The sequence below is a fragment of the Triticum aestivum genome, chromosome 5A (genome assembly GCF_018294505.1).
Source record: "Triticum aestivum cultivar Chinese Spring chromosome 5A, IWGSC CS RefSeq v2.1, whole genome shotgun sequence".
NCBI classification, from domain to species: Eukaryota; Viridiplantae; Streptophyta; class Magnoliopsida; order Poales; family Poaceae; genus Triticum; species Triticum aestivum.
The window spans coordinates 372,392,086-372,418,245 of record NC_057806.1 but is presented as its reverse complement, the minus strand read 5'-3'; the positions used below and the strand labels follow the sequence as shown (position 1 = coordinate 372,418,245).

Genomic DNA, 26,160 nt, shown 5'->3' with positions numbered 1-26,160 from the left:
TGACTGGATCAAAATCAAACAATTGAAGGAGAACACTTATAATAAAAGTAGGCATGGGTATGAGGTCTTAATGCTTACAACCATATATTTGTGACGGGACCAAATATGATCTTAATTTATGCGCTGAAAGTCACCCATCGAGATGTGCTTGTTTTGAACCGAAGTGGGGGAGGTGTCCAAATTACGTCTTGACCGGCACGCGTCCTACATCAAGAGTCAGTTGTTCAGCCAAAGGCCCTATCCGTTTCATGGGGTTGCCTCGATAATTTAGATTGCAATAATTAGACAAAAGCATTTGGTGTTTAGTGACTACACATCTTGAATCCCTAGGGATAGGATCCGTGCTAGTGTACTAAAACTTTCTGTCACTACTGTTCAGAATAACACTTCATGGTCTCCCTGCCCTTAGCCTCCTTGTGGCCCATTCTTCATGATTCTGGGTATTTACAATGATGATGAACGCAAAAGAGACAAGAGACATCTACAGAATAATTTTATTTCACACACACAGGATGTTAATTCAAAACACTTCCATTGGCCCCTTCAACAAATACATCGGATTGCAAGGCACTTGCCTCAACCCATACCTTACGGAACTACTCATACATGGAGATCAGATCACATGAAGAACTCGTCATAGAACAGATCATGAAGGTAGATTGATTGATAGTATGTCTTACAATGGATGCTCGTGTGTGATACATGATTACAAGTATGCTCTAATGGAGGAAGAACTATGCTGGAGATGGAGATGGCGGCTATGGAGATGGGAAATGGCGGTGGCTAGGGTTGATGAAGATGACTCTATTCTGCCTCCGTTCACGGCTCTTCTGTTAACATTTTGGCCTCGACCCCTTTATAAAAGTTGTTCATGTGGATGAGGAGCCTCGGTTTTCACGCCATACGGCCGCCTATACAAGCGGGTGTGATTGTATGGTACACCGTATTTTGCTCTGGTTTAGCTTGTGTGCCTCCTCTTGATTTCTTCTATCTCCTCCTTTACCCATTTCCATGTTCTCACTTGATTTCGTCCATATTTAGCCCATTTCATGTCGATACACAAAAAAGAGAGGATTTGTAGAGTCTTATGCATTCATTAGTCATTAGTGGAAATATTGGCACGGATATCTTGGTTTTAATGAAATATATCAGTTTGAACTAAGGGTAGAGAAGTGTAAGAATAACACTCATCAGGTTGCTCTAACTATCCAATCACTGGTTGGTTATCTTTAATCATGAATTAATTAAACAACCAGTTTTGCAGATTACTTATTCCTGTGAATCAAACATCCAATTCTGCAACATGTTTTCATAATTCTATGTGTTTGCACATGTGGTTCTTATCATATTTTTGCATTTTTACTCATGCGTTTTTAAAGGGAAACACTCAGCGTCAACCGGCTCAAAAGAGACTCTGCGACCTTCATGTCCCTGTGGACCCACGCACGTCTTCATCTTTCCTGATTCCCGTAACAACACGCCAACCGTAACATTGTCCCCTTGACTCTCCTCTTCCTCTCGCGTCTCTACCCTTAGACGAGGCGCCGGCAGTCGGTCGCCCCGCCACACACATCGATGTTGCACTCCTATTTCCCCTTGCATCTAGATCGGGATCGCCGGCCGACGTCGGAGGTTGTGCACGACATTCGCGTGGCCAGGTCGTAGCTCTAGTGGCGCACAACGTCTTTGTTGGCATTGTCGACGCCCATGGAGCCCTCCCCACTGATTTGGCAATCTGCGTGCAAGCACCGCCCGCTGATGGCAAGAAGGAGCCGATCCAAGCTTGAGTTTGTCCATGGCCATGGCAGCCGAAGGATAATTTATTTGCAACAAGGGTGTTGTTGGTTTTTTGTTTTTGCAACAACAGCGGTGTTGCTAACGGCGGTGCACAATGACGATAGCTTAGACAAGCTTTTACAAAATCATCTATGTTGCAAAAAAATAATCTACAATAAGACCTACTCCCTATGTCCCATAATATAATAACGTTTCTGACACTAGTGTAGTATCAAAAACGTTCTTATATTATGAGACGGAGGGAGTATGTTGCAAGAAAGAAAATTTACAACAAGATTTGTGTTGTAATGATGAAGACGTGCTCGGCCGCTTGATGTGTCAGATTTGACTGCTCGCGGCCTGGTCGATCTATTTAAAAAGACCACCCGGCGAATTCGTAGGACGCTCGTTTTTAAAAGAACAAATCATAAGATGCCCTAAACTAGCGTTGTAGTACTCCGTAGAACAGAGGGAGGAAACAAAATACTAGCCTCTCCAAAGTCCACATCCACAAAGGTGGAAGGAACACAGCACCAAGCCCTCCCCTGCACCCCACTCCCTACCCACCTCGCCGGAGGAGAACCGAAGCCGCCGCTGCCGCCGCCCGCCCCCGTGAAATGGACACCGTGGGCGCCCGGCTGAGCCGCTCCTCCACGCGCTATGGCCCCGTCGGCAGCAGCAACGCCTCCTTCAGTGGCCCCGTCAGGAAGTGGCGCAAGGCGTGGGCCCCTCTCGCCGGCGGCGGCGCGGGGTCCGCCTCCGCCGGTATGGGTCCCATTGGGTGCCCGAGGGGTAACAAGGTGGTGCTGCTCAAGTGGGCGCCGGTGAGCGGTGCCGGCGACGGTAACAACAAGGAGGTCGCCGCGGCGGCCACCAGACGGCGATACGTTCCGGTGAGGTTTCTTGGCTTCAAAGATTAGGTCTTGGCGATTGTTCGGTTGCTTTATTGCGCTCTGGTGGGTTCGATCTGCTTCGGAGGTCGGACATTTGGCCGTTCTTGCCTTCTTGGCTTCTCCCCGGTCATAGTTTTAGGCACAATGTAGGAGGGGATAGGAGACCACACGGGTTCTTCTTGGATGATTTTGGCGCTAGCGTCAGCAACTATGGTCTGGACGCCGGAAATGTAGGATTTGGGGGTTGGCCTTCTACTTCAGCTTGAGTTGGGCTACGGGTTTTGTGTATGGTGGGAATTTCAGACACAGTTGATGAGGGTAGTAGGCTATTTCCGGGCAAAACAGGGCAATAGCAGGCCTTGCAATTCTTCAGTACAACTCGTTCAAGGCGAGCGTGCTGGTTCAACAATTGTGGAGATTTCTGAGTGATTGTTTGGGCGGTTGTGCCTCTGCTTCTGCCTCAAGGCTCAAGATTTAGCCTTGTGGTTAGAATTTGAGTATTGGTGACACTCCTAAATTAGTCAATTTAGTGGTTGCACTGATGGTTAAACACCGAATATGGGGTCATTGATTGATTACCTAGTGTTCTTATTTTTATTGTCATTCGTCACCTGTATTCAGATATGCTTTTGAAAGAAAGTCCATCTGAATCCTGAACTATTGTGCTTGGTTTGATTTGGGCCCTAAAGGGTTAAACTATGATACCGTACCATCTATATTAAACCCTGAACTTTCAAAAACTATCTATTTTAAACTCTGAATTTCTTAACATTTCCTACTTCTACAAAAAAAGAACAATTTTCGTGAAGACCCTGTAATGCACAACCACTATCCAAAACCGAGGCAGGTTTCAAGTCAATGGTTTTAGAAAGTTCAGGGTTTAATATGGACAGTTTCATAATTCAGGGTTTAACACCATAGTCTAGGGTTTAAAATGGACTTGTATGTTTACAATTGTTGTGTACATATATGATAGCCTCTTGTCTTGTGGATGCAACTATTTCTTGCTAGGTCTTGGTGCTCTTTTACTTTGTTCCTACAGTCGGCAGTGATGTTGAGCTTCAGGTTTGCTTTACAGAGAGACTTAGAACTGGTGGATGCAATCAATTTGTGTAGAAGTATGTGTGCACTGAAAATATTGCCACTAGTGACTGTCTATTTGAATTTAGTTACGGCACTTCTAACAATGTAACTTCCAGTTCGAGGATAGGGCTAATGATACAGATTTGTCATCTGATGGTAAACAAATGGTATAAGGAAATTTCACCCGACAGAGCCAAAATAATGGACAAGTTCAGTTTCATGTACGTATTTTGGATTTGCTGGGCTTTCATTTGGGAAATGGATATAGCTGAATAAACAGAATTGATACATCAAGTACAAGTAGTAGTTTTTCAATCATTTTATTTGTAAAGTTCAGCGATATGTTTGTGTTCATTTGTTACATATATTGTGCTAAGCTCATTTTCCCTTGTGCCAAGTAACTGGGAAAGGACCCCATTAAATTTTTTTGTACTCGCCCAACATCAGTTTCTATTTTCCTGGTTGTCAGTACAACATTTTCTTTGCCAGAGAGATAGCACAGCATTCTGCATACCACAGTGATAAAACTTATACGTGTATCTGTACCCTCTTTCAGGTTTCGGGTGTGCCACAGAACTCTACCAGAAAAGGCGGCAGCACCGAGCTGAACTTGAACCTCGGTTTGGAGGACCCGGATGATGACAGCGACGCTGATTTGAGCCCAGACGAACAGCGTGACATGGGCAGCACCCCGCATTCGGAGAACCGACTGAAGAGGAAAGTGTTTTAACCGTCAACCTCGGATACTAGAACCTAAGCAGCAGCAGCAGCTCCATGTTCCACATGAGTTCTGCACCATCTTTGCCATGCGAGGTCCCTGGAGTAGCCTTATTATTATTAGTGTGTAGCTTGTATCTGCTGTGCTCCCGTGTTTCAGTAGATGAATTGATGTTGTTTCATGCCAATTGGGAGGCTTATCGCCTTGTTATTGTTGTATTAATGTCATGAACTTGTGAGGAAACTGGTAGCGTACTGTGTACCAGCACGTTGGTCTATGGAATCCTTTTCAGTCGTGAGAGGTGATCGGCGCCCTCAATGGCCATCGTTCGTGGATGCTAGAACACGGAACGGGACCCACAGTTTCCTTTTTCCTTTCTCTTTTATTGAGGGCAACCTACTTTTTTTTGAAAGCAACAGATTTTATTCCTCAGATAATAGACATATCATTTATAGTATAGTGAGAAATAAAATCAGGGATTATAGATTCCCAAAACATAGAAGATTTTTCACTAAATGTTCTTCGCTAGGTTGTGAGCCACTTCATTTGCGTCATGGCGACACTGTATATGAGACACTCACTAAGTCCAGCCCTAAATGTTTACATTCAAGTACCATTGCAACATCTGAGCCCACATATGTTTCTAGTTGCTGCACTGCTTCCACCACAAAGCTACAATGTGATTCAATGATCACTTTGTTACATCTGATCCTCCATGCTAGATATAATCCATTCCGGATCGCTGAGCCCACATACATTTCTGGTTGTTGGGCTGCTTCCAAAACTACAATCCGACTCAATGATCATTTTGTTACATCCGATCCTCCCTGCTAGATATAATCCATTCCGGATCGCTGTCATCTCTGCTGAGTCAACGCTGGTCACCTGAGGAACGAATCATATTGTCTCAACAATGAAGTTCCCTCTTCCATCATGGGCAATAGAGCCTGTTGTACCCGAGAGTTTCAACTCGGAAAGCAGCATCAACATTGATTTTGACTACATCCCTAGTCGGCGTCTTCCACATATGAGCATGGCTTCTTGTAGGATGATCTTTCATATTACTTTGAGTATAATTTGTTGCTAGAACTTTTATTGAAATCGCGGCTCTTTCGGGGTTCTGAATTGGCTCGCCTTTGGTACGTTGACGACGTTGCGACCATAGGTACCAAGCTACTACCATCATATGTTCTGCGGTCGGCAGTCCATCTGTGACTGAGTTTATCCTGCTCGGGATCTCAACAGTAATAGAGCCTAATCGGTCCTGCCTTACCGCTCCCGCGACAATGTTCTGCACCCATAAAGTTGTCCAAACTTCCTTTGCCCTCTTACATGTAAATAGACAATGTTGGATGTCTTCAACTCCAGTCGCACAGAACAGACATTAAAGGACCAGTGGTATGTGTCTATTTGCTAGCAAGGAAGTGATCCATTTAGCGCCTTCCCCACAAAATGTTTGATCTTACCCGGGATTTTGAGGTTCCAAATTTACTTCCAAATTGTATTAGTGTTTATGTTTCCTTGTCCATCTGTTCAAACAAGGCGTTGGCCAAACTGGTTTCTAACTCTCTGTGGTAGGACCATTGGACCGAGAAGGACCCCAGACGCATATAATTCCAATCTATAAAATCTTCCACAAGGTGAACATTTAAAGGGATTTGGAGGATCCTATAAGCATCCACCGGAGAAAAAACATCTCTAATCAACACTTCATCCCATGTGCTATTATGAATCTATGAGTTCCTCCACATATCTGAGCATAGTTGCACCTCTACGGGTAATTACCTTTCGTGAAGGGCTTAATGGAATTCATGGGTCTTGCCTAATATCAATTTTTGCTCCCAATCCCACACGCCAGATACAACCCCGTTGAAAAGTTTGGATGCCCACAACAATGCTTTTCCAAGTGTATGAAGAACCCTTCTTTGGTCCAGCCTTCAAAATGTTACCATCTGGATAATATTTTGCTCTTAAAACACATTCACATAAGGAGTCTGGATTTTGGATTAGTTGCCAACACTGTTTTGCTAACAAAGCAAGGTTAAAAACTGTGAAGGTCTCTAAAACCCAAGCCCCCTTTCTTCTTTGATACACACAATTTCAACCATGCAAACCAATGCATCTTCTTCTCCTCATTATCACTTCACCAAAATCCAGCAATCTCATCAGTGATTATTTGCAGATTCCTTTGGGCAGTTTAAATACTGACATCGCATACAAAGGTATTGCTTGAGCTATTGATTTCAGCAAAATTTCCTTACCCTACATCGAGAGAATTTTCTCCTTCCATCCTTTGAGGCGCTGGCATACACGGTCAATAAGCTGTTGGAGATAATCGCTATCCACCCCTACCATAGTATGGTGCCCCAATTATTTGTCCAACAGGGCTTCCGTGACAATATGTAGTTCCCCATACACCTCCTCCCATATACCAACCGGAGTATTAGGACTCAAGAAAATGCTGGATTTCGCATTACTCACCATCTGTCCTGAGCTACTACAATAAGTGTCCAAGATCCTCTTCAAGGTGTTTGCACATTGCATGTTTGCCTTCATAAGAATTAGGGAGTCATCTACAAAGAGGAGATGTGAAATAGTAGTCGCACTCCTGCAAACTTTAATACCTCCAAGGTTCCCAATCTCCTCCTCATGAGCAAGCATACTAGATATACCTTCCAAACATAGCAAAAAGAGGTAGGGGAAAGAGGGTCCCCCGTCTGAGCCCTTTGGTGGGTGTAAACTCATCTATCTAGTCATTAAAACGGACCTGTAACTGATAGAAGATACACACTCCATTATTAGCTAGACCCACTGTTCATGAAATCCCATTTTTAACATCACCCTCTCCAAAAAGCTCCATTCAACTTTATCATAGGCTTTATTCGTATCTAGATTAACTGCACAATAACCAGAAGACACATGTGTTTTCCTTTTTATAGTGCGAAAGCATTCATACGCCACCAGCACGTTATCAGTGATCAACCTTCCTGGTACAAAGGCACTCTACATAGGAGAAATAATCTCTAGGAGAATTCTCTTGAGTCTGTTAGCAATCATCTTCGAGATAATTTTATAAACCACATTACAGGGACTAATAGGTCTGTATTGTGTTATTACCTCTGGACTATCCACCTTGGGGATTGATAACCCACAAGTATAGGGGATCATGACAGTCTTTGAGGGTAGTATTTGACCCAATTTATTGATTTGACATAAGGTGAGCCAAAGAATATTTATAAGCCTTAGTAGTGGAGTTGTCAATTTAACCACACCTGGAAAGTTGTTTCTCTGCAGCAAAGTATTTAGTAGCACAGTAGTTTGATAGTCTTATTAGTAGCGGCAACAGTAGCAACAGTAGCAGTTTTGTAGTGATTGTATCAGCAGTAGCAACAATAGTAACTTACCACAGACAATATGAGCAAAGCATAAGCATTGAATCAACGATGGATATTTGTGTGGATGACATTCACCATGTAACATTCACAACCTAGAGCGATATACAATAGATCCAATTCATCAATGCAATGTAGGCACGTATTCCGCATATAGTCATACATGCTTATAATAAGAACTTGAATGACATCTTTTGTCCTACCCTCCTGTGGCTACAGGGCCCATAATAAACTCTAAGGGATATTAAATGCCTCCTTTTAATAGAGAATCGGAACAAAGCATTAACACATAGTGAATACATGAACTCCTCGAATTACAGTTATCCCAGGAGAGTATCCCAATTATTGTCACCTTGGGGTCTATGATTCAGAACAATAACAAGTGCATATAACTAGCAGATAGGATCAACATCTCAAATATATTCATGAAAACATAGAGGGTTCAGATATGAAATCATGGCACTTGGCCCTAGTGACAAGCATTAAGCATAGCGAAGTCATAGCGACATCAATCTCAGAACATAGTGGATGTCATTGTGAACATAGTGGATTACCGCTGGATATTTGTGAACCAAATATATGTCCATTATGCATGATTACCGATTTTGCAATTATCATTGTGAGAATTGCACATTTGTGTATTTATTTGGTATTTATTAGTTTTTTCTTGTGTCTATAGGTGTATTGGAGCAACCTAGGACCAAGCACGATGAAAGGAGTAATGATGGTTTCGATACGGAGTCAGCCAAGGGTCTGACTTAGCCATGTTGAAGGTCAGAAAAGTCATTTTTTCAAAGTGCTCCAAATCAAGATCTAAGACCAGAAATGGATCAGCGTCGTTCATACGAATCCAACGAGCCCAAGAACGTCAAAATCCGAGTTCGTATGAAGAAATGGCGGTCGTTTTACCAGAGAGAGATTGCACAAAAAGGCATTACGAAAGATGGTGTTCCAAATGACCGCATGTGATCGTTTCAGCGGTCTTTTGACATGCAGATAGCTCCAAAAGTTTCCCTTCCATGTGGGATTCTTCACTGATTTCGTCCCCAATTGTCCTGACGGGATCCTTGGCTCATAATGAAGGGATTGGCAGAAGATAAGGCTCATCTTGAGCCCTTGGATGACCACATCAATAGACGAGATACCGGGAGGCCTTCATATAAGCACCATCAACCCTAGCTTCCTCTTGCTCACATTTGTTCATCCATGCAGTCGTCGTCCATCTCAATTGTTCCTCCAAGACCACCTCCACATAGAAGAGAAGGGCCAAGCCAAGAGGAAGAAGGGGTGCCTCCACCACGCGCACCGGCCTTCAACGTCCGCACGCCATCATCATAAATGGCACTACCATGCCCTTGTCCTGCATCAACTTCATGTCGGCTTGTAACTTGCTCTCTCCCTCTATGATGTTTGAGTAGTTGTGTTAGTTCTTGAGTAATTGGACGAACCCTTGCATGGTTAATACTTTGTTGAATAAAGCGATCCAATATTCTCTTTATATGTATTGCGTTGATTGTCTCATGGTGTTGTGAAGGGCGCCCACACAACAATAGCCACGTATGGACTTGAGATGATTTATGTTGGTGAGAAGGGTAGTTGTGGAGGGTAGGTGGTGATAGTCCTATTCTCGCTTCGTCCCCGATCATTGCAATAGGGATTAGTGGAGAACACTAGAACTTCAGGCCGTGACCACGGGGAGTTCACTCCCCTTAATCATCATTGTGATAACTGGAGTGGGGAAGCACGGTGGTGGCACAAGTGTATGCGGTAACCTTAATGGGGATGCATACTTTATTTGGCTCCACCCACACAGGATCATATACAAATGGCTTAGTGATACAATTAGAGAGTCGTGTTTATCATGTGTTATCAGCATCATACTTGTGGTGATGACTCTGATTCCCTCGAGAATGTTTACTACTCAAGCACCGTTTCATGTAGTTTAGTCTCTTTACTTTTCTATCTTTTATTTCTTGTTTGTAGTTTAGATGAACGCTACCTTTTATTTGTGTTCCTAGCAACTTACTAAAGTAGGTTATTTCCTAACCACGGTTTGGGTGTGTACGTAACTATGTAAGTGATAGCGTAGTTGCAGGGTTTGTAATTCCTTCCTATTTTCTCCTTGTTGGTTTGACACTTCACTTATCGTGAAAGTGCTACAGCAGTCTTGTGCACTTCCAGGTCATAAGTGAGCATCATGGAATTGTTGATGAAGAAGGGCTGATGATGACAACGGCGACGAATCTCCCTCTCCGGAGCCCCGAACAGACTCCAGATTAGCCCTCCCGATGAAGAGCAGGAGGCGGTGGCTCCGTATAGTAAAACACGATGAAACTTTATCTCTGATTTTTTTTCTTGATATGAAACTTATAAGAACGGAGGTAGGGAAAACAGAGGCTTGAGGTGGGGGGGGGGGGCACCTGAGCTTGTGGCTTTGTGGTGGCCACCCTCCCCTAGATCTCTTCGTTGGTATTTTTTATTTATTTCAGAAAAAATCTCCGTAAATTTTCAGCCAATTTCGAGAACTTTCATTTCTGCACAAAAATAACACCAAGGTAGTCCTGCTGAAAATGACGTCAATTCGGGTTAGTTCCATTCAAATCATGCATATTAGAGTCCAAAAAAGAGTAAAAGTGTTTGGAAAAGTAGTACGTTTGAGACGTACCAGGATCAAAACAATATTTGTTGAATTCCACCCTGTAGGTATCTTCCTTGTATTTATAGCCTCCAAAACCTCTTTTGTAAGCTCATCCCCCATGATATGCCAAAATTTTCCATGTAGACCATCCGGTCCTGGTGCCTTCACATCACCAATCTGAAAAAGAGCCTTTCGCACATCTTCTTGGGTATACGGAGAAATAAGAGAATCATTCATATTATTTGTTACAAGGGATTTCACAGAAGATAACAAGTATCGATCCCTCCTGAGCTAGACGAAAAGAGATTATGAAAGTAATCACCGACTAGGGGCCTAAGATTGTCATTAACTTTCACTAGAGTAACCTATATTATTGTTTAGGAGTTGAGAGTAACCTACATGATTCAAGGTAGGGGCAGCGCATCCGGTCGGACGAAGACCATCCAATAGTGTCCTTCATAATTTTCCTACTTGTTCGGCCTCCTCCCTTTGCCAAATTTATTTATTTTTGAACAGGGTAAAATTGTAGAATCCCACATACAGTCAGCTCTATGAATGCATGAACACATACCCTACCCGCATGAGCACCTCACATCGCATCACATCTCACTATAAAAAAGGACACATATGTGACATTATGGCCCGAACGAGAACTTTTTATGTCATGCTTATGACACATCTATGACGATAATTGTGACAAAATCACGTATCATCATAGATGTGGTGCGCTCCTACTTCTATGACAAAATATCATGACAGGGTTTTTCGTCCTAGGCGGGCTGAAGGCGCACCTGCATGACATTCTTTGGGCTGTCCATGACAGAAAAAATCATGGTAGAAGCGAGGGCGAGGAAAATATTAGGTAGTTCCCGGTTATGGTGGGTGGTCGGGGCCGAGCAATGCACTGTGGTTTGCATGTTTCTCTGTACGTGCTTGTGTGCGAGGCGTTGGCTAATTGAACCCGAGCGAGGTGTTCGCTTACTAAACCCAAGTCATTGCACTAGCTACGTTACTAAACCCGAGCGATCGATCCTTTAGATGTTAACTGAACTCAAGTGATTCATTCACTGCTGACCGAACTCGAGCGATTCCTTCATTGTTGCTGCTAACTAAACCCGAGCGATCGATTGTTGTTGCTGCTTACTGAAGCCGATTGAGCCCCCGTGCGAGATTTAGCCAGCCGGTGTTGGGTTGCCTCTCGATGAACAGTGATATTTGCTACTGTGCACACAATATACGCTGAACGAGTTGAGACATGGTTAGTCGAGCCGGTTGGTTGGTTGTGGATGAACAGTTTCCGATCGGGGTTGGATAAACATGATCCCGTGGTAGTAGGCCCTTTCTCCTGGTTAACAGGACCTCGAGAAGGCTGCCACACCGCAGCCGGTTGGGGGTGGATGAACAGGACCCCCGTGGAGGCTGGATGAACAGTAGTTGGTGGAGGCTAGATGAACAGTAGCCCATGGATGAATAGAACCTGGTGGAGGCAGGAGGAAGTCGCGGTGGATAAACAGTAGCAGGTAGAGGTTGGAGGAAGTTGACGGTGGATGATAGTTTGTAGAGGCTGGAGCGAGGTAGTCGACGGTGGATGAACAGTAGCCCATGGAGTCCCGTTTTGTGCTACGCCACACCCCTCCCGATGAACAGGACCCCGTTTCGACCGTAGGCGGTTGGAGAGAAGTCCGTTTCATCCATTTTGTGATACGCCATACCCGTTCCGATGAACAGGATCCCGTTTCAACCGTAGGCGGTCGAACAGAAGGCCGTTTCCTCCGTTCTATGGTACGCCAGACCCTGTTTCGTCCAAGCAGGTTGGCTCTCGTTGAACAGGACATATTCCGACCCAGTTGGTTGCCTCCCGGTGAACACGATGCTGTTTCTCCATTCCGACCCAGCCGGTTGGCTGCTGATGAATATGACTACTTCGATGTACGCGTCCGAGACCACGCCCATATGTACGTATGTGGACGTCTTTTTTGCAGCGTGGTTGTCGTATGTGTACATGATTTAGATGGGACTGCCTGAACTGCTACCGCTCATTACTCGGCCACGGTTCCTCGTGGCAGACAAACCGATCGATGGGTATGTACGTACACGTCTGTGACCACATAGACAACGGTACGTACGCTTCGACCTGGTTGGTCCCAGCTATCAGGGAGGATAAGAATGCAATTCCTTGCGTGCGAATATATAGGTGGTGGGTCCCAGCTGTCAGGGGGAGGAATCATTCTTTTTGCGTAATAAGAAGGCACTTCCTTGCGTGCGAAGATGTAGCTGGTGGGTCCAGCTGTCAGCCCACCACATACAGTCCTCTTCTGATGGCTGTCGTTCGTTGACCATGTTGGTGACACCGCGCCAAGAGCACCAACATGGTGGATGATAGTGATTCCTAAGAAGGGAACTAACCGGAGTCAGGCAAGACATGATAGTGTTTTCCCACGCGAAAGGGAGTACGAGGGTTGACTGGTTCGAATGTGGTGTGAGGCTGCCGTCGCGGGAAAATAATAGTGGGTGTGGATGAGTAAAGGGAAGGCCTGGACAACAATAGGAGTAGGGTGGGGCGATGATGCCTGCACGACAGCACAACCGGCCACGAGAAGAAGGAGCAGGCGGTACGGCCGGTGCTGGTTTGGGCGGCTGGAGCAAGCAGATCAGAGGTTGAAGAAGCAGCACGACGGTTGGACTAACATTCAACAGTCACTACTGCTAGAATCGTTTCTTGACTAAGTTGACAAAGCCCTGTGTATGCGTCAACTTAGTAGGCCCACAAGCCTCCAAATCGGGTGGGTCCTAATTAGCAGCGGGAGGAATCATTTTTATTGCGCATAATAAGGAGCCACTTTCTTGCATGCGAAGATGTAGCTGGTGGGTCTCATCTGTCAGGGGGAGGAAACTTTTTTCCGCATAATGAGGCACTTCCTTGCATGTGAAGATGTAGCTGGTGGGTCCCGCCTATTAGTGGGTGGAATCATTTTTTCCGCGTAATAAGGAGGCACTTGCTTGCGTGCGGCCATGGACCATGTGGTTCCCTACTGTCAGCCGCTGCATGTACACCCCTCTTTCGATGGCTGTCGTTTGTTGACTATGTTGACCAAGCCGCGTCGAGAGCACCAGCGCGGTGGATGAAAACGAGGCCTGGGAAGGGAACGACCCGGAGCTGGGGAAGGCTTGTCAGTGGTCGCCCACGTGGTGGGGAGTACAAGGGTTTACTAGTTCGGCTGCCATCGCCAAAAAATAACAGGAGGTGTGGGTGATTAGAGGAATGGCCTGGCCAGCGATGGGAGTAGGGTGGGGCGGCGAGCCCTGCGCGGCAGCATAGCCGGCCATGAGAGGCAGGAGCAAGTTGTAGCAACCAGACCTCAAACAGTCCCATCTCTGTGCATCAGTGTCATCCCTGGATCGGTAATGCTGACACGAATAATACTTGAGGATTTATAACAGAGTAGCAATCACACACTTATTACATCAAATGTCTCAAAAGAGAACTTAAAACAATAAATATGGCTTAAGGCCATCTAATACGATAACAACAGAAGGCTTGGAAGATAAAATGAGTCTATCAACTCCAACGGCATCACTGAGTGAAAGACAACGACCTAAGGCTCCTTACTCGTCGTCTAAAAAGTCTGCAACATGAATGTTGCAGCCCGAAACGGGTCAGCACATGGAATATGCTGGCAAAATAACACAAGAGGATAATGAACAGAATAATTCCTATCACTACATGCATATATGGCTGGTGGAGGCTGTATGGTTAAATAGTTTTGCGAAAAGCCAATTTTTCCCTACAACAAAGGAATAAATTTTGTTTCTATCATGGTAGTTGTTAAACATTGAGAAGATTCCCCCAACTCAATCCCAATTAAACATCATCATTAAACCCAATCAACTTAAATTAATAGTGATGAGATCAATCATGATAATCCAAGAACCAGATACTCAAGATGTTCATATCCGGGGACATGACTAACCATGATTAGTTTATACACTCTGCAGAGGTTTGCGCACTTTTCCCCACAAGACTCAAATACATCCATGGTTGGAGAATCGAGACACAGTCTTTCTGAAGCATTAACTCTCTACTCTGGGTAGACTATACCACCTACAACCCACTACATCTGCTAGTCTACCTCTTCAAGAGCTTCACACAACTTACTCAACTATGCTAGAGCCCATAATAGCTTGTGGCTGCACACAGAAGTTTCTAGCATGAATAATCTTATGACCCCTTTGAGCCTGGGTGGCGGGCCGTAGGATTATCACACGGGTCCTCCGGGATATCCTAGGATAACACTGGGTACTCCAGGTGTCCACAAGCAATCCACCCAGATGTGTGTTTAAGTTGCCACCTTAAGTTGAACCATTAGTTAACAAACTCACATCTGTCATGAATACTCTCAAACCCAATCCACGTCTACGAGCATAGCATAGAAATATAAGCAACGTAGAAGTAACTCCCAATGTTTGAAAATAAACAGGTGCATAGGTACTACCTCAGCTACTTCCCAAAACCCACAATTTAATCAGATCCTAATCATGCAAGTATTTGTGGATTGATCTAATGCAATAAAACTGGGTAGTAAAGAGGTATGATCAAAGTGTTACTTGCCTTGCTGATGATCTGCAAAACCTAGAGACTCGTAGTAGCATGCTTCGCACTCCGGGTACTCTATCACAAACAAACAAGCATACAATAAGCACTCAACAAGAAGCACGGGCAAAACTCAAATAAGAGATCTAACCAGAAAGTTCAACTTAAGAACTCCAGTTTGCAAAAAGAATCAAATCAAACGAAGCAACGAAACTCAAACTGCGAAAGAAACAAGATCCGATTACTAATCTGAACTAAAGTCAAATTTTACAGTAGCAAAATCTTGTTTAAGTTGGTTAAACAGAAAGAGGGCTTCGAGACGAAGATCTAGGCGCTTGAATCGCCTGATGACTAACACGCGAAAAGATAAACTAGACCGAAAATCAGATCAGAAATCGCGATCGAAAATAATCGCAAAAAATTCGAGAAAAAGAAAAACTGACGAACATGCTAACGAATGAACGTTCGTTGTTTGTGACTAACGGGTGAACGGTGTTGGTTTAAACGAACGAATGGACGAACGTCCGCAAAATAAATAAACCGACGGAAAAACCAATCTAACGAAATAAATTGGAAAAACCCCGGGATTTTAACCGAAGAAATCGACCGGTCAATAACGACGAGATCCGGCGGGCGGCGGCGGCGCGGCGCGGCACGCGAGGCAGCGGTGGCGGCTGGCACGGCACCTAGGGCAGGGAGGCGAGGGGTGGGCTGTGGCTGTGGTGGGCTGCGGGGCAGGGGGCGGCTTATAAGGGGAGCCTGGGGGAGGAGTTCGGGCCGGATACGGCCCGTAGGTCGGTTCCCCCTTTTTTTAAAATTAATTTCGCTCAAAAAAACGAATAAAAGAAATACTAAACGGACTCCAAAAATCCTGAAATAAAATTTTCCCATCCTCTAAAAATCTACCGGACAAGGTGAACCTTTATTTGGGCCTCTAATGCAATTTTGAAAAACACATATTTTTTCCTAATTCAAATAAAATAGTGATAAAAACTCCGAATAAAATCATATTTGATTTTAAAATTAAATCTCCAATATTTCTTTATTTTGGGGAAGTCATTTTATCCCCTCTCTTTTATTTTCATAAAAGAAATATTCGAAGAGAAAATAATTAAAATCAAACGATCCTCTTTTTTCAAAATTTGAGAAAACTCAAATATGAAAATAACGAAATCCCCAACTCTCTCTGTGGGTTCTTGAGTTGCGTAAAATTTCTAGGATCAAACCAAAATGCAATAAAATATGATATGCAATGATGATCTAATGCATAACATTCCAAATTGGAAATTTGGGATGTTACAAACCTAGCCCCCTTAAGATGAATCTCGCCCTCGAGATTCGGGTTGGCTAGAAAATAGGTGAGGGTGATCCTTCCGTAGGTCTTCCTCTCACTCATAGGTGGCTTCATCCTCAGTATGGTGGCTCCACTGAACTTTACAGTACTTGATAACCTTGCTGCGTGAGACTCGGCTGGCAAAATCAAGAATCTTGACTGGTTTCTCCTCGTAGGTCAAGTCGCTATCCAACTGAATCACTTCCAGTGGCACTGTATCTCTCAGAGGAATATCAGCCATCTCTGCATGGCACTTCTTCAACTGAGAAACGTGGAACACATTGTGAACTCCTGACAATCCTTCGGGCAATTCCAACTTGTAAGCAACTTCTCCCATACATTCCAAAACACGGTATGGTCCCACAAAACATGGTGCTAACTTTGCCTTAACTCCAAAGTGCTTCACTCCTCGGAGTGGTGATACATGAATACACTCTGTCTCCAACTTCGTAAACTGTCTCCTTGCGTTTAGAATCCGCATAACTCTTCTGCCTGGACTGGGCTACCTTGAGTCTATCGCGAATCAGCTTAACCTTCTCTTCAGACTCTGTAATCAAATCTGGTCCAAATAACTGACGGTCTCCAACTTCATCCCACAACAATGGTGTCCTGCACCTCCTTCCGTACAATGCTTCAAAAGGGTCCATCTTCAAACTAGCTTGATAGCTGTTGCTGTAAGAGAACTCTGCGTAAGGCAAACTGTCGTCCCAACTAGATCCATAGTCTAATGCACAAGCACTCAACATGTCCTCCAAAATTTGATTGACTCTCTCAGTCTGTCCATCTGTTTGCGGGTGAAAGGCTGTATTAAACTCTAGCCTGGTACCCAAAGTCTCATGCAACTGATTCCAAAACTTTGAGGTAAACTGGGTTCCTCTATCTGATACAATGGTCCTTGGAACTCCATGCAGACATACGATCCTGGTCATGTATATCTTTGACAACTTAGCACTGGTGTAAGTGGTCTTCACTGGGATGAAATGAGCTACCTTCGTCAAACGATCGACTACAACCCATATCGAGTCATAGCCTGAACGAGTCCTGGGTAATCCCGTGATAAAGTCCATGCCTAGTTTATCCCACTTCCATCCGGGTATCGGCAATTAATGGCTGTAGCAATCCAGCTGGCTTCTGATGTTCTGCCTTCACTCTCTGACATACATCACAAACTGCTACATACTCCGCAATATCCTTCTCCATTCCGGTCCACCAGAAACTATCCTTCAAATCTAGATACATCTTGGTATTTCCTGGGTGAATCGAATACGACGAATCATGGGCCTCTTGTAGAATCAACTTCCTGATCTCCGGATCATTAGGCACATAAACGCAATCCTCAAACCATAGGGTATCGTGCTCATCCTCACGGAATCCCTTAGCTTTTCCTTTGCTCATTCTTTCCTTTATGTCAGCAATCTCCTTGTCCGTCTTCTGGGCTTCCCTGATCTTATCCATCAAGGTAGACTGAATCTCCAATGCTGCTACATAACCTCTCGGAACTATTTCCAAACATAGCTCACGAAGATCCTCCGCTAACTCCTTGGGTAACTCTCCGGTCATGAGTGTATTGACATGGCTCTTGCGGCTCAACGCATCGGCTACTACGTTAGCCTTTCTGGGATGATAATGCAACTTCATATCATAATCCTTAATGAGCTCCAACCATCTCCTCTGTCTGAGATTCAACTCCTTCTGTGTGAAGATATACTTCAAACTCTTGTGATCCGTGTACACCTCACAATGGTTTCTGATGAGAAAATGTCTGCATGTCTTCAAGGCATGCACTACGGCTGCTAACTCCAAATCATGGGTAACATAATTCAACTCATGGGGTTTGAGCTGTCGTGAGGCATATGAAACAACTATTCCTTCCTGCATAAGCACTGCTCCAAGTCCTCGACGAGAAGCGTCGCAATATACCTGGTAATCCTTGCGTTGATATGGAAGAATCAACACTGGAGCTGTAACCAAGCGTTTCTTCAACTCTTGGAAACTGGCCTCACATTCCTCTGTCCATTTGAACTTGATGTCCTTCTTCAACAACTCCGTCATGGGCTTTGCAATCTTTGAGAAATTCTCGATGAAGCTCCGGTAGTATCCTGCGAGTCCAAGAAAACTCTGGATCTCTCCAACAGACGTGGGTGCTTCCCAATTTGTCATAGTGATGGTAGGGTCTATGACTATTCGTTCTCTGGATATAAAATGTCTGAGGAATCCAACTTCCTTCAACCAAAACTCGCACTTGTTGAACTTGGCATATAGCTGGTGTTCTCCGAGCTTTCCAAGTACCAACCACAAATGCTCCTTATGCTCCTCTTCATTCTTCGAGTAGACCAGAATATCATCAATGAACACCACGACGAACTTATCCAAAAACTCCATAAACACCTTGTTCAGCATGTTCATGAAATAGGCAGGTGCATTAGTCAGACCAAATGACATAACGGTATACTCATATAGCCTGTACCTTGTGGTAAAATCTGTCTTGGGATATCCTGCTCTCGAATCTTCAGCTGGTGGTACCCTGATCGCAGATCGATCTTGAAAAACACCTTAGCTCCTTGCAGCTGGTCAAACAAATCATTGATCATCGGCAGTGGGTACTTGTTCTTGATCGTCACCTCATTCAATCCTCGATAATCAACAACCATCCTTAATGATCCATCCTTCTTATCCACTAGAGGTACTGGTGATACCCAAGGTGATGAGCTTGGGCGAATATATCCTTTATCCAGTAACTCCTTAATCCGCTTCTTAATTTCCTCTAAATCCTTTGCGGGCATCCTGTACGGTCTCTTAGATATTGGCCCTGTGCCCGACAAAAGTTTGATCAAAAACTCAATGTCTCTATCTGGGGGCATGCCTGGCAACTCTTCTGGAAATACATCCGGGAAATCCTTCACCACTGGTACTTCCTCCTGTACAACTCCTGATAAGGAATTTACTTGAGTACTGTTCGGCACATGCCGGATACATACTTGATCCTTCTTCCTTCTGGAGTGGTAAGCAAAATCGACTTACTGGCGCAGTCAATGTTCCCTTCATACTTCGATAACCAATCCATTCCTAATATCACATCCAGTCCTTGTGACTCCAATACTATTAGGTCTGAGGGAAACAGGTAGTTACCAATCCTTAATGGTAACCGATCACACCAAAGGCTAGCCATATACTCTGCTCCTGGCGAGGTTACTAACATGGGTGTCCTAAGGGTTTGGGTTGGCAGTTTAAACTTATCCACAAATCCCCTTGATATGTATGAATGCGATGCACCAGTATCAAAAAGAACGATTGCAGTAAATGACTTAATCATAAACTTACCTATTACTGCATCGGGTTGCGCTTCAATCTCCTCCACGCTAACGTGGTTCACTTGTCCCCTGTTGAAAGGGTTGGGCTTCTTCCCAGAGCTTCCATTGCCATTTCCATTGTTTGCTTCAGAACATTCTGTGGCATAATGTCCATTCTTCCCGCACTTGAAACAAGTAATGTGACTTAGATCCTTCTTGGCGGGCGTTGCGGGATTGGTACGGTTTTGGCTGTTGCTTCCTCCATTACCATTTGCATTCCTGGGGCCACTATGGTTGTGCGAAATCCCTCCATTATGGTTGTGACCTCCATAGTTATGTTGAAGGGGTCCTCCCGAGTTTGGGGTAAAACGGGGTCTCTGCTGAGCTCCAGAATTATACTTCCCGTGTCCATACTTCCTCTTACGGTTGTCAATCTGCTGCTACTTCCCTTCAATCATGAGAGCTCTATCTACCTACTGTTGGTAGTTATTAAAAGTTGCTACCATCAACTGCATGCTCAGCTCATCATCCAGTCCTTCCAGAAACTTCTCTTATTTAGCTGCATCCATAGCAACGTCATCTAGGGCATAACGTGCTAGCTTGCTAAAGTCATCCACATACTGGCCAACGACGCGTCCTCCTTGGCGTAAGTTGCGAAACTCATGGTTCTTCATGGCCATAGCTCCTGCTGATACATGGGCTGTGCGAAAGGCCTGCTGAAACTGGTCCCACGTAACAGTGTCGATGGGATAGGTGACTGTGTAATTCTCCCACCATGCTGCTGCGGGTCCATCAAGCTGATGTGAGGCAAAATGCACTCTTTCCACATCTGTGCATCCTGCAGTGGTCAACTCCCTTCCAATCTTGCGGAGCCAATCATCTGCAACTATCGGCTCGGTGCTACTGGAGAACACTGGCGGATTCAGCCTTAGAAAACAGGCTAAGTGATCAACAGGTGGTGGTGGTGGGTTGTTGTTATTGTTGCTCCCCTGATTCTGATTCTGGACTAGTATCTGCATCAAAGCATTCTGCTGCTGGATCAACTGGGTGAGCTCCGGTGGAAAAGCAAATCCATTGTCGCGTCTCGGAGGCATATGATGGGTTTAGAAAAGATGAGAAAACAGAGTAGAATGGGGTCTAGGGGGAAAACACCACCCATATGCACATGAGACAAACACAATCATATCACTTCAATCAATTCAAACAAGGGCATACAATCGGTCTAACTATCGTTACAAAAGTGCTCGGACTATACTATATACATGGGGGAATACTACTACTGTTATGGTGGTCGACTAGAAAAATTGATTGGTAGAAGACTAATCTGCTCCAGCTTCATCAACAAAGTCATCATCGCTATCATCAGGGTCTGAGTCGGTGTTGTCGACGATGATGTAGTTCTTCGGGCAAGTGGAATCGTCATCTTCTCCTCCTGGCGCAGGGTCTCCCATGAATACTCCCAGCTTCCTTGTCAGGTCGTAATTCTTCTCCACTAGTACGGCGATTTCCTCCTCATAATCTTTACAAGTAGCCTTGAGTTCTTCCACCAGCTCCGTGATCCTTGTCATTGCCTTCTTTAGATCTATCATGCCTGCGCACATCTGGTTCTCCTGGCGACGATTGTGCTGGTTTAACTCCTGGATGAAAGCTGCAATAGATCTATCCTTCCTGGTGCTGATCATCTCCCATTGATCATTTCGACGCCCAAAAATCTGGTAAATAGTATCCATGAGATCCTTGTGGTAAACTTCTCCAATGTGACCCATGGTGATATGGGCTGCCATGCTCTTGCCTAGACTCCAGGTGGGTGCGTCAAAGGAAAACTCTATGGGCTCGGTGACTCGCGTGAACGTCCTTCCTGGAACTTGAACTTGGATCATCCAGCGCTCCTCTTCTGGTAAAGTGGCGTTGTAGGTCCCGGTGAAGCTTGGTATTTTGATGTTCAGGTACCTAGTGACTTCCTTCAAGTGTCGTCCAAAGGGGGTGTCTTCATCCGGTTGTGCAAACTTGTTCCTTGCATCCGCCATCCTAAAGAGTAGAAAATGGAGAGAAGTTAGAAATGAGAAGATAGTAGTGATCTAGGGTTGTAGCTTAGTGGTTGCTTCCTACAGTCAGTGTGCTCTGATACCATCTTGTAGCGACCAGACCTCAAACAGTCCGATCTCTATGCATCAGTGTCATCCCTGGATCGGTAATGCTAACATGCATAGTACTTGAGGATTTATAACAGAGTAGCAATCACACACTTATTACATCGAATGTATCAAAAGAGAACTTAAAACAATAAATAGGGCTTAAGGCCATCTAATACGATAACAACGAAAGGCTTGGAAGATAAAATGAGTCCATCAACTCCAACGGCATAACTGAGTGAAAGACAACGACCTAAGGCTGCTTGTCATCTGAAAAGTATGCAACATGAATGTTGCAGCCCGAAACGGGTCAACACATGGAATATGCTGGCAAAACAACACAAGAGGATAATGAATAGAATAATTGCTATCACTACATGCATATATGGCTGGTGGAGGCTGTATGGTTAAATAGTTTTGCGAAAAGCCAATTTTTCCCTACATCAAAGGAACAAATTTTGTTTAGCTACCATGGTAGTTGTTAAACATTGAGAAGGTTCCTCCAACTCAATCCCAATTAAATATCATCATTAAATCCAATCAACTTAAATTAATAGTGATGAGATCAATCATGATAATCCAAGAACCAGATACTCAAGATGTCCATAACCGGGGACATGGCTAACCATGATTAGTTTATACACTCTGCAGAGGTTTGCGCACTTTTCCTCACAAGACTCGAATACATCCATGGTCGGAGAATCGAGACACAGTCTTTCTGAAGCATTAACTCTCTACTCTGGGTAGACTATACCACCTACAACCCACTAAATCTTCTAGTCTACCTCTTCAAGAGCTTCACGCAACTTACTCAACTATGCTAGAGCCCATAATAGCTTGTGGCTGCACACGGAAGTTTCTAGCATGAATAATCTTTTTATCCCTTTGAGCCTGGGTGACGGGCCGTAGGATTATCACACGGGTCCTCTAGGATATCCTACGACAACACTGGGTACTGCAGGTGTCCACAAGCAATCCACCCAGATGTGTATTTAAGTTGCCACCTTAAGTTGAACCATTAGTTAACAAACTCACATCTGTCATGAATACTCTCAAACCCAATCCACGTCTACGAGCATATCATAGCAATATAAGCAACGTAGAAGTAACTCCCAAGGTTTGAAAATAAACAGGTGCATAGGTACTACCTCAGCTACTTCCCAAAACCCACAATTTAATCAGATCCTAATCATGCAAGTGTTTGAGGATTGATCTAATGCAATAAAACAGGGTAGTAAAGAGGTATGATCAAAGTGTTACTCGCCTTGCTGATGATCCGCAAAACCTAGAGACTTGTAGTAGCACGCTTCGCACTCCCAGTACTCTATGCAAACAAACAAGCATACAATAAGCACTCAACAAGAAGCACGGGTAAAACTCAAATAAGAGATCTAACCAGAAAGTTCAACTTAAGAACTCCGGTTTGCAAAAAGAATCAAATCAAACGAAGCAACGAAACTCAAACTGCGAAAGAAACAAGATCCGATTACTAATCTGAACTTAAGTCAAATTTTATAGTGGCAAAATTTGTTTAAGTTGGTTAAATAGAAAGAGGGCTTAGAGACGAAGATCTAGGCGCTTGAATCGCAAGATTCCGACTAACGAGCGAAAAGATAAACTAAAACGAAAATCGGATTAGAAATCGCGATCGAAAATAATCGCGAAAAATCCGAGAAAAAGAAAAACTGATGAACAGGCTAACGAACGAATGTTTGTTGCCTGTGACTAACGGGTGAATGGTGTTTGTTTAAACGAATGAACAGACGAACGTCTGCAAAATAAATAAACCGACGGATAAACCGATCTAACGAAATAAACCAGAAAAATAAAAAAACCAGGATTTTAACCGAAGAAACCGACCGGTCAACGACAACGAGATCCGGCGGCGGCGGCGCGGTGCGCGAGGCGGCGGCGGCGGCTGCCGCGGCGGCAAGGGAAAGGAGGCACAGAGTGGGCTGCGGGGCAGGGGGCGGCTTATAAGGGGAACCTGGGGGAGGAGTCCAGGCTGGATACGGCCCGTAGGTCGGTTCCCCATTAAAAAAATAATTTCGCTCAGAAAAACGAATAAAATAAATACTAAACAGACAACATAAATCCTGAAATAATTTTTTCCCGTCCTATATAAATCTACCAGAGAAGGTGAACATTTATTTGGGCCCCTAATGCAATTTTGAAAAACACATATTGTTTCCTAATTCAAATAAAATAGCGATAAAAACTCCGAATAAAATATTATTTGATTTTAATATTAAATCTCCAATATTTCTTTATTTTGGGGAAGTCATTTTATCCCCTCTCTTTTATTTTCATAAAATAAATATTCGAAGAGAAAATAATTAAAATCAAATGATCCTCTTTTTTCAAAATTTGAGAAAACTCAAATATGAAAATAACGAAATCCCCAACTCTCTCCGTGGGTCCTTGAGTTACGTAGAATTTCTAGGATCAAACCAAAATGCAATAAAATATGATATGCAATGATGATCTAATGCATAACATTCCAAATTGGAAATTTGGGATGTTACACAAGCGGTCCCGCTGGTTCTGGTTTGGGCGGCTGGAGCAAGAAGACCAGATATTGAAGAAGCAGCACGACTATTGGATTAACATTCAACGGTCACTGCTACTAGAGTCAACCTCCAAATCTGTCACATACAACATACAACCCAAAATTTCTAGCCAGATTCAAATTAATTTAAAATTAAACATACGTTAATTTAAAATCTGATGAAATTTTACCCACATAAAAATAATGAAATTTAAAATATCAAAATCCAAAACAAAAAAGTAATTTAGAACTAATTGACTTTTTACTGTATTTATTGAACTTACAACCCAATTCTTATTACTTATAGCCCATTTTCTGGGCAAGCCAAATGCATCCCCTTCGTCTTGAAATTTTTCGGCCCAGCGAGGCATAGAAAAGCAAGTAGGCCTCCGTTGGGTATTCTGAAAAAACTAAATAGCTGGGCTAGCCATTTTCATAAAGAAGAAACAAACTGGGCTCATCATGTGGTAAACATATGAAATAAAATCCCGGGCTAGACGGGCCACAGCTCCCGCACAACCCAGTTGATACCCTCCTGTTGGAAATATGCCCTAGAGGCAATAATAAATTGATTATTATTATTATATTTCCTTGTTCATGATAATCATTTATTATCCATGCTAGAATTGTATTGATAGGAAACTCAGTTACATGTGTGGATACATAGACAACACCATGTCCCTAGTAAGCCTCTAGTTGACTAGCTCGTTGATCAATAGATGGTTGCGGTTTCATAACCATGGACATTGGATGTCATTGATGACGGGATCACATCATTAGGAGAATGATGTGATGGACAAGACCCAATCCTAAGCATAGCACAAAGATCGTGTAGTTCGTATGCTAAAGTTTTTCTAATGTCAAGTATCATTTCCTTAGACCATGAGATTGTGCAACTCCCGGATACCGTAGGAGTGCTTTGGGTGTGCCAAACATCACAACGTAACTGGGTGGCTATAAAGGTACACTACAGGTATCTCCGAAAGTGTCTGTTGGGTTGGCACGAATCGAGACTGGGATTTGTCACTCCGTGTGACGGAGAGGTATCTCTGGGCCCACTCGGTAGGACATCATCATAATGTGCACAATGTGATCAAGGAGTTGATCACGAGATGATGTGTTACGGAACGAGTAAAAGAGACTTGCCAGTAACGAGATTGAACAAGGTATCGGGATACCGACGATCGAATCTCGGGCAAGTATCGTACCGCTAGACAAAGGGAATTGTATACGGGATTGATCAAGTCCTTGACATCGTGGTTCATCCGATGAGATCATCGTGGAGCATGTGGGAGCCAACATGGGTATCCAGATCCCGCTGTTGGTTATTGACCGGAGAGGTGTCTCGGTCATGTCTGCATGTTTCCCGAACCCGTAGGGTCTACACACTTAAGGTTCGATGACGCTAGGGTTATAGGGAATAGATATACGTGGTTACCGAATGTTGTTCGGAGTCCCGGATGAGATCCTGGACATCACGAGGAGTTCCGGAATGGTCCGGAGGTAAAGATTTATATATGGGAAGTCATCATACGGTCACCGGAATAATTCGGGGGTTACTGGTATTGTACCGGGACCACCGGAGGGGTTCCGGGGGTCCACCGGGAGGGTCCACCTGCCCCGGAGGGCCCTATGGGCTGTATGTGGAGAGGGACCAGCCCCTTACTGGGCTGGGTGCCTCCCCCTTAGCCCATGCGCCTAGGGTTTGGGGGAACCCTAAAGGGGGGGCACCCCCCTTGCCTTGGGGGGCAAGGCAACCCCCCTTG

General features: G+C 44.2%; 1 protein-coding gene across 1 annotated transcript; it reads left to right on the top strand.

Annotated features, from left to right (window-relative positions):
- Positions 1-2,216: 2,216 nt before the first annotated feature.
- Positions 2,217-4,788, top strand: LOC123103435 (uncharacterized). The gene is made up of 2 exons (XM_044525025.1): positions 2,217-2,669; positions 4,309-4,788. Exons 1-2 carry the CDS (start codon positions 2,394-2,396, stop codon positions 4,480-4,482), a joined length of 450 nt encoding a protein of 149 aa, XP_044380960.1. The 5' UTR covers positions 2,217-2,393; the 3' UTR covers positions 4,483-4,788.
- Positions 4,789-26,160: the final 21,372 nt, after the last annotated feature.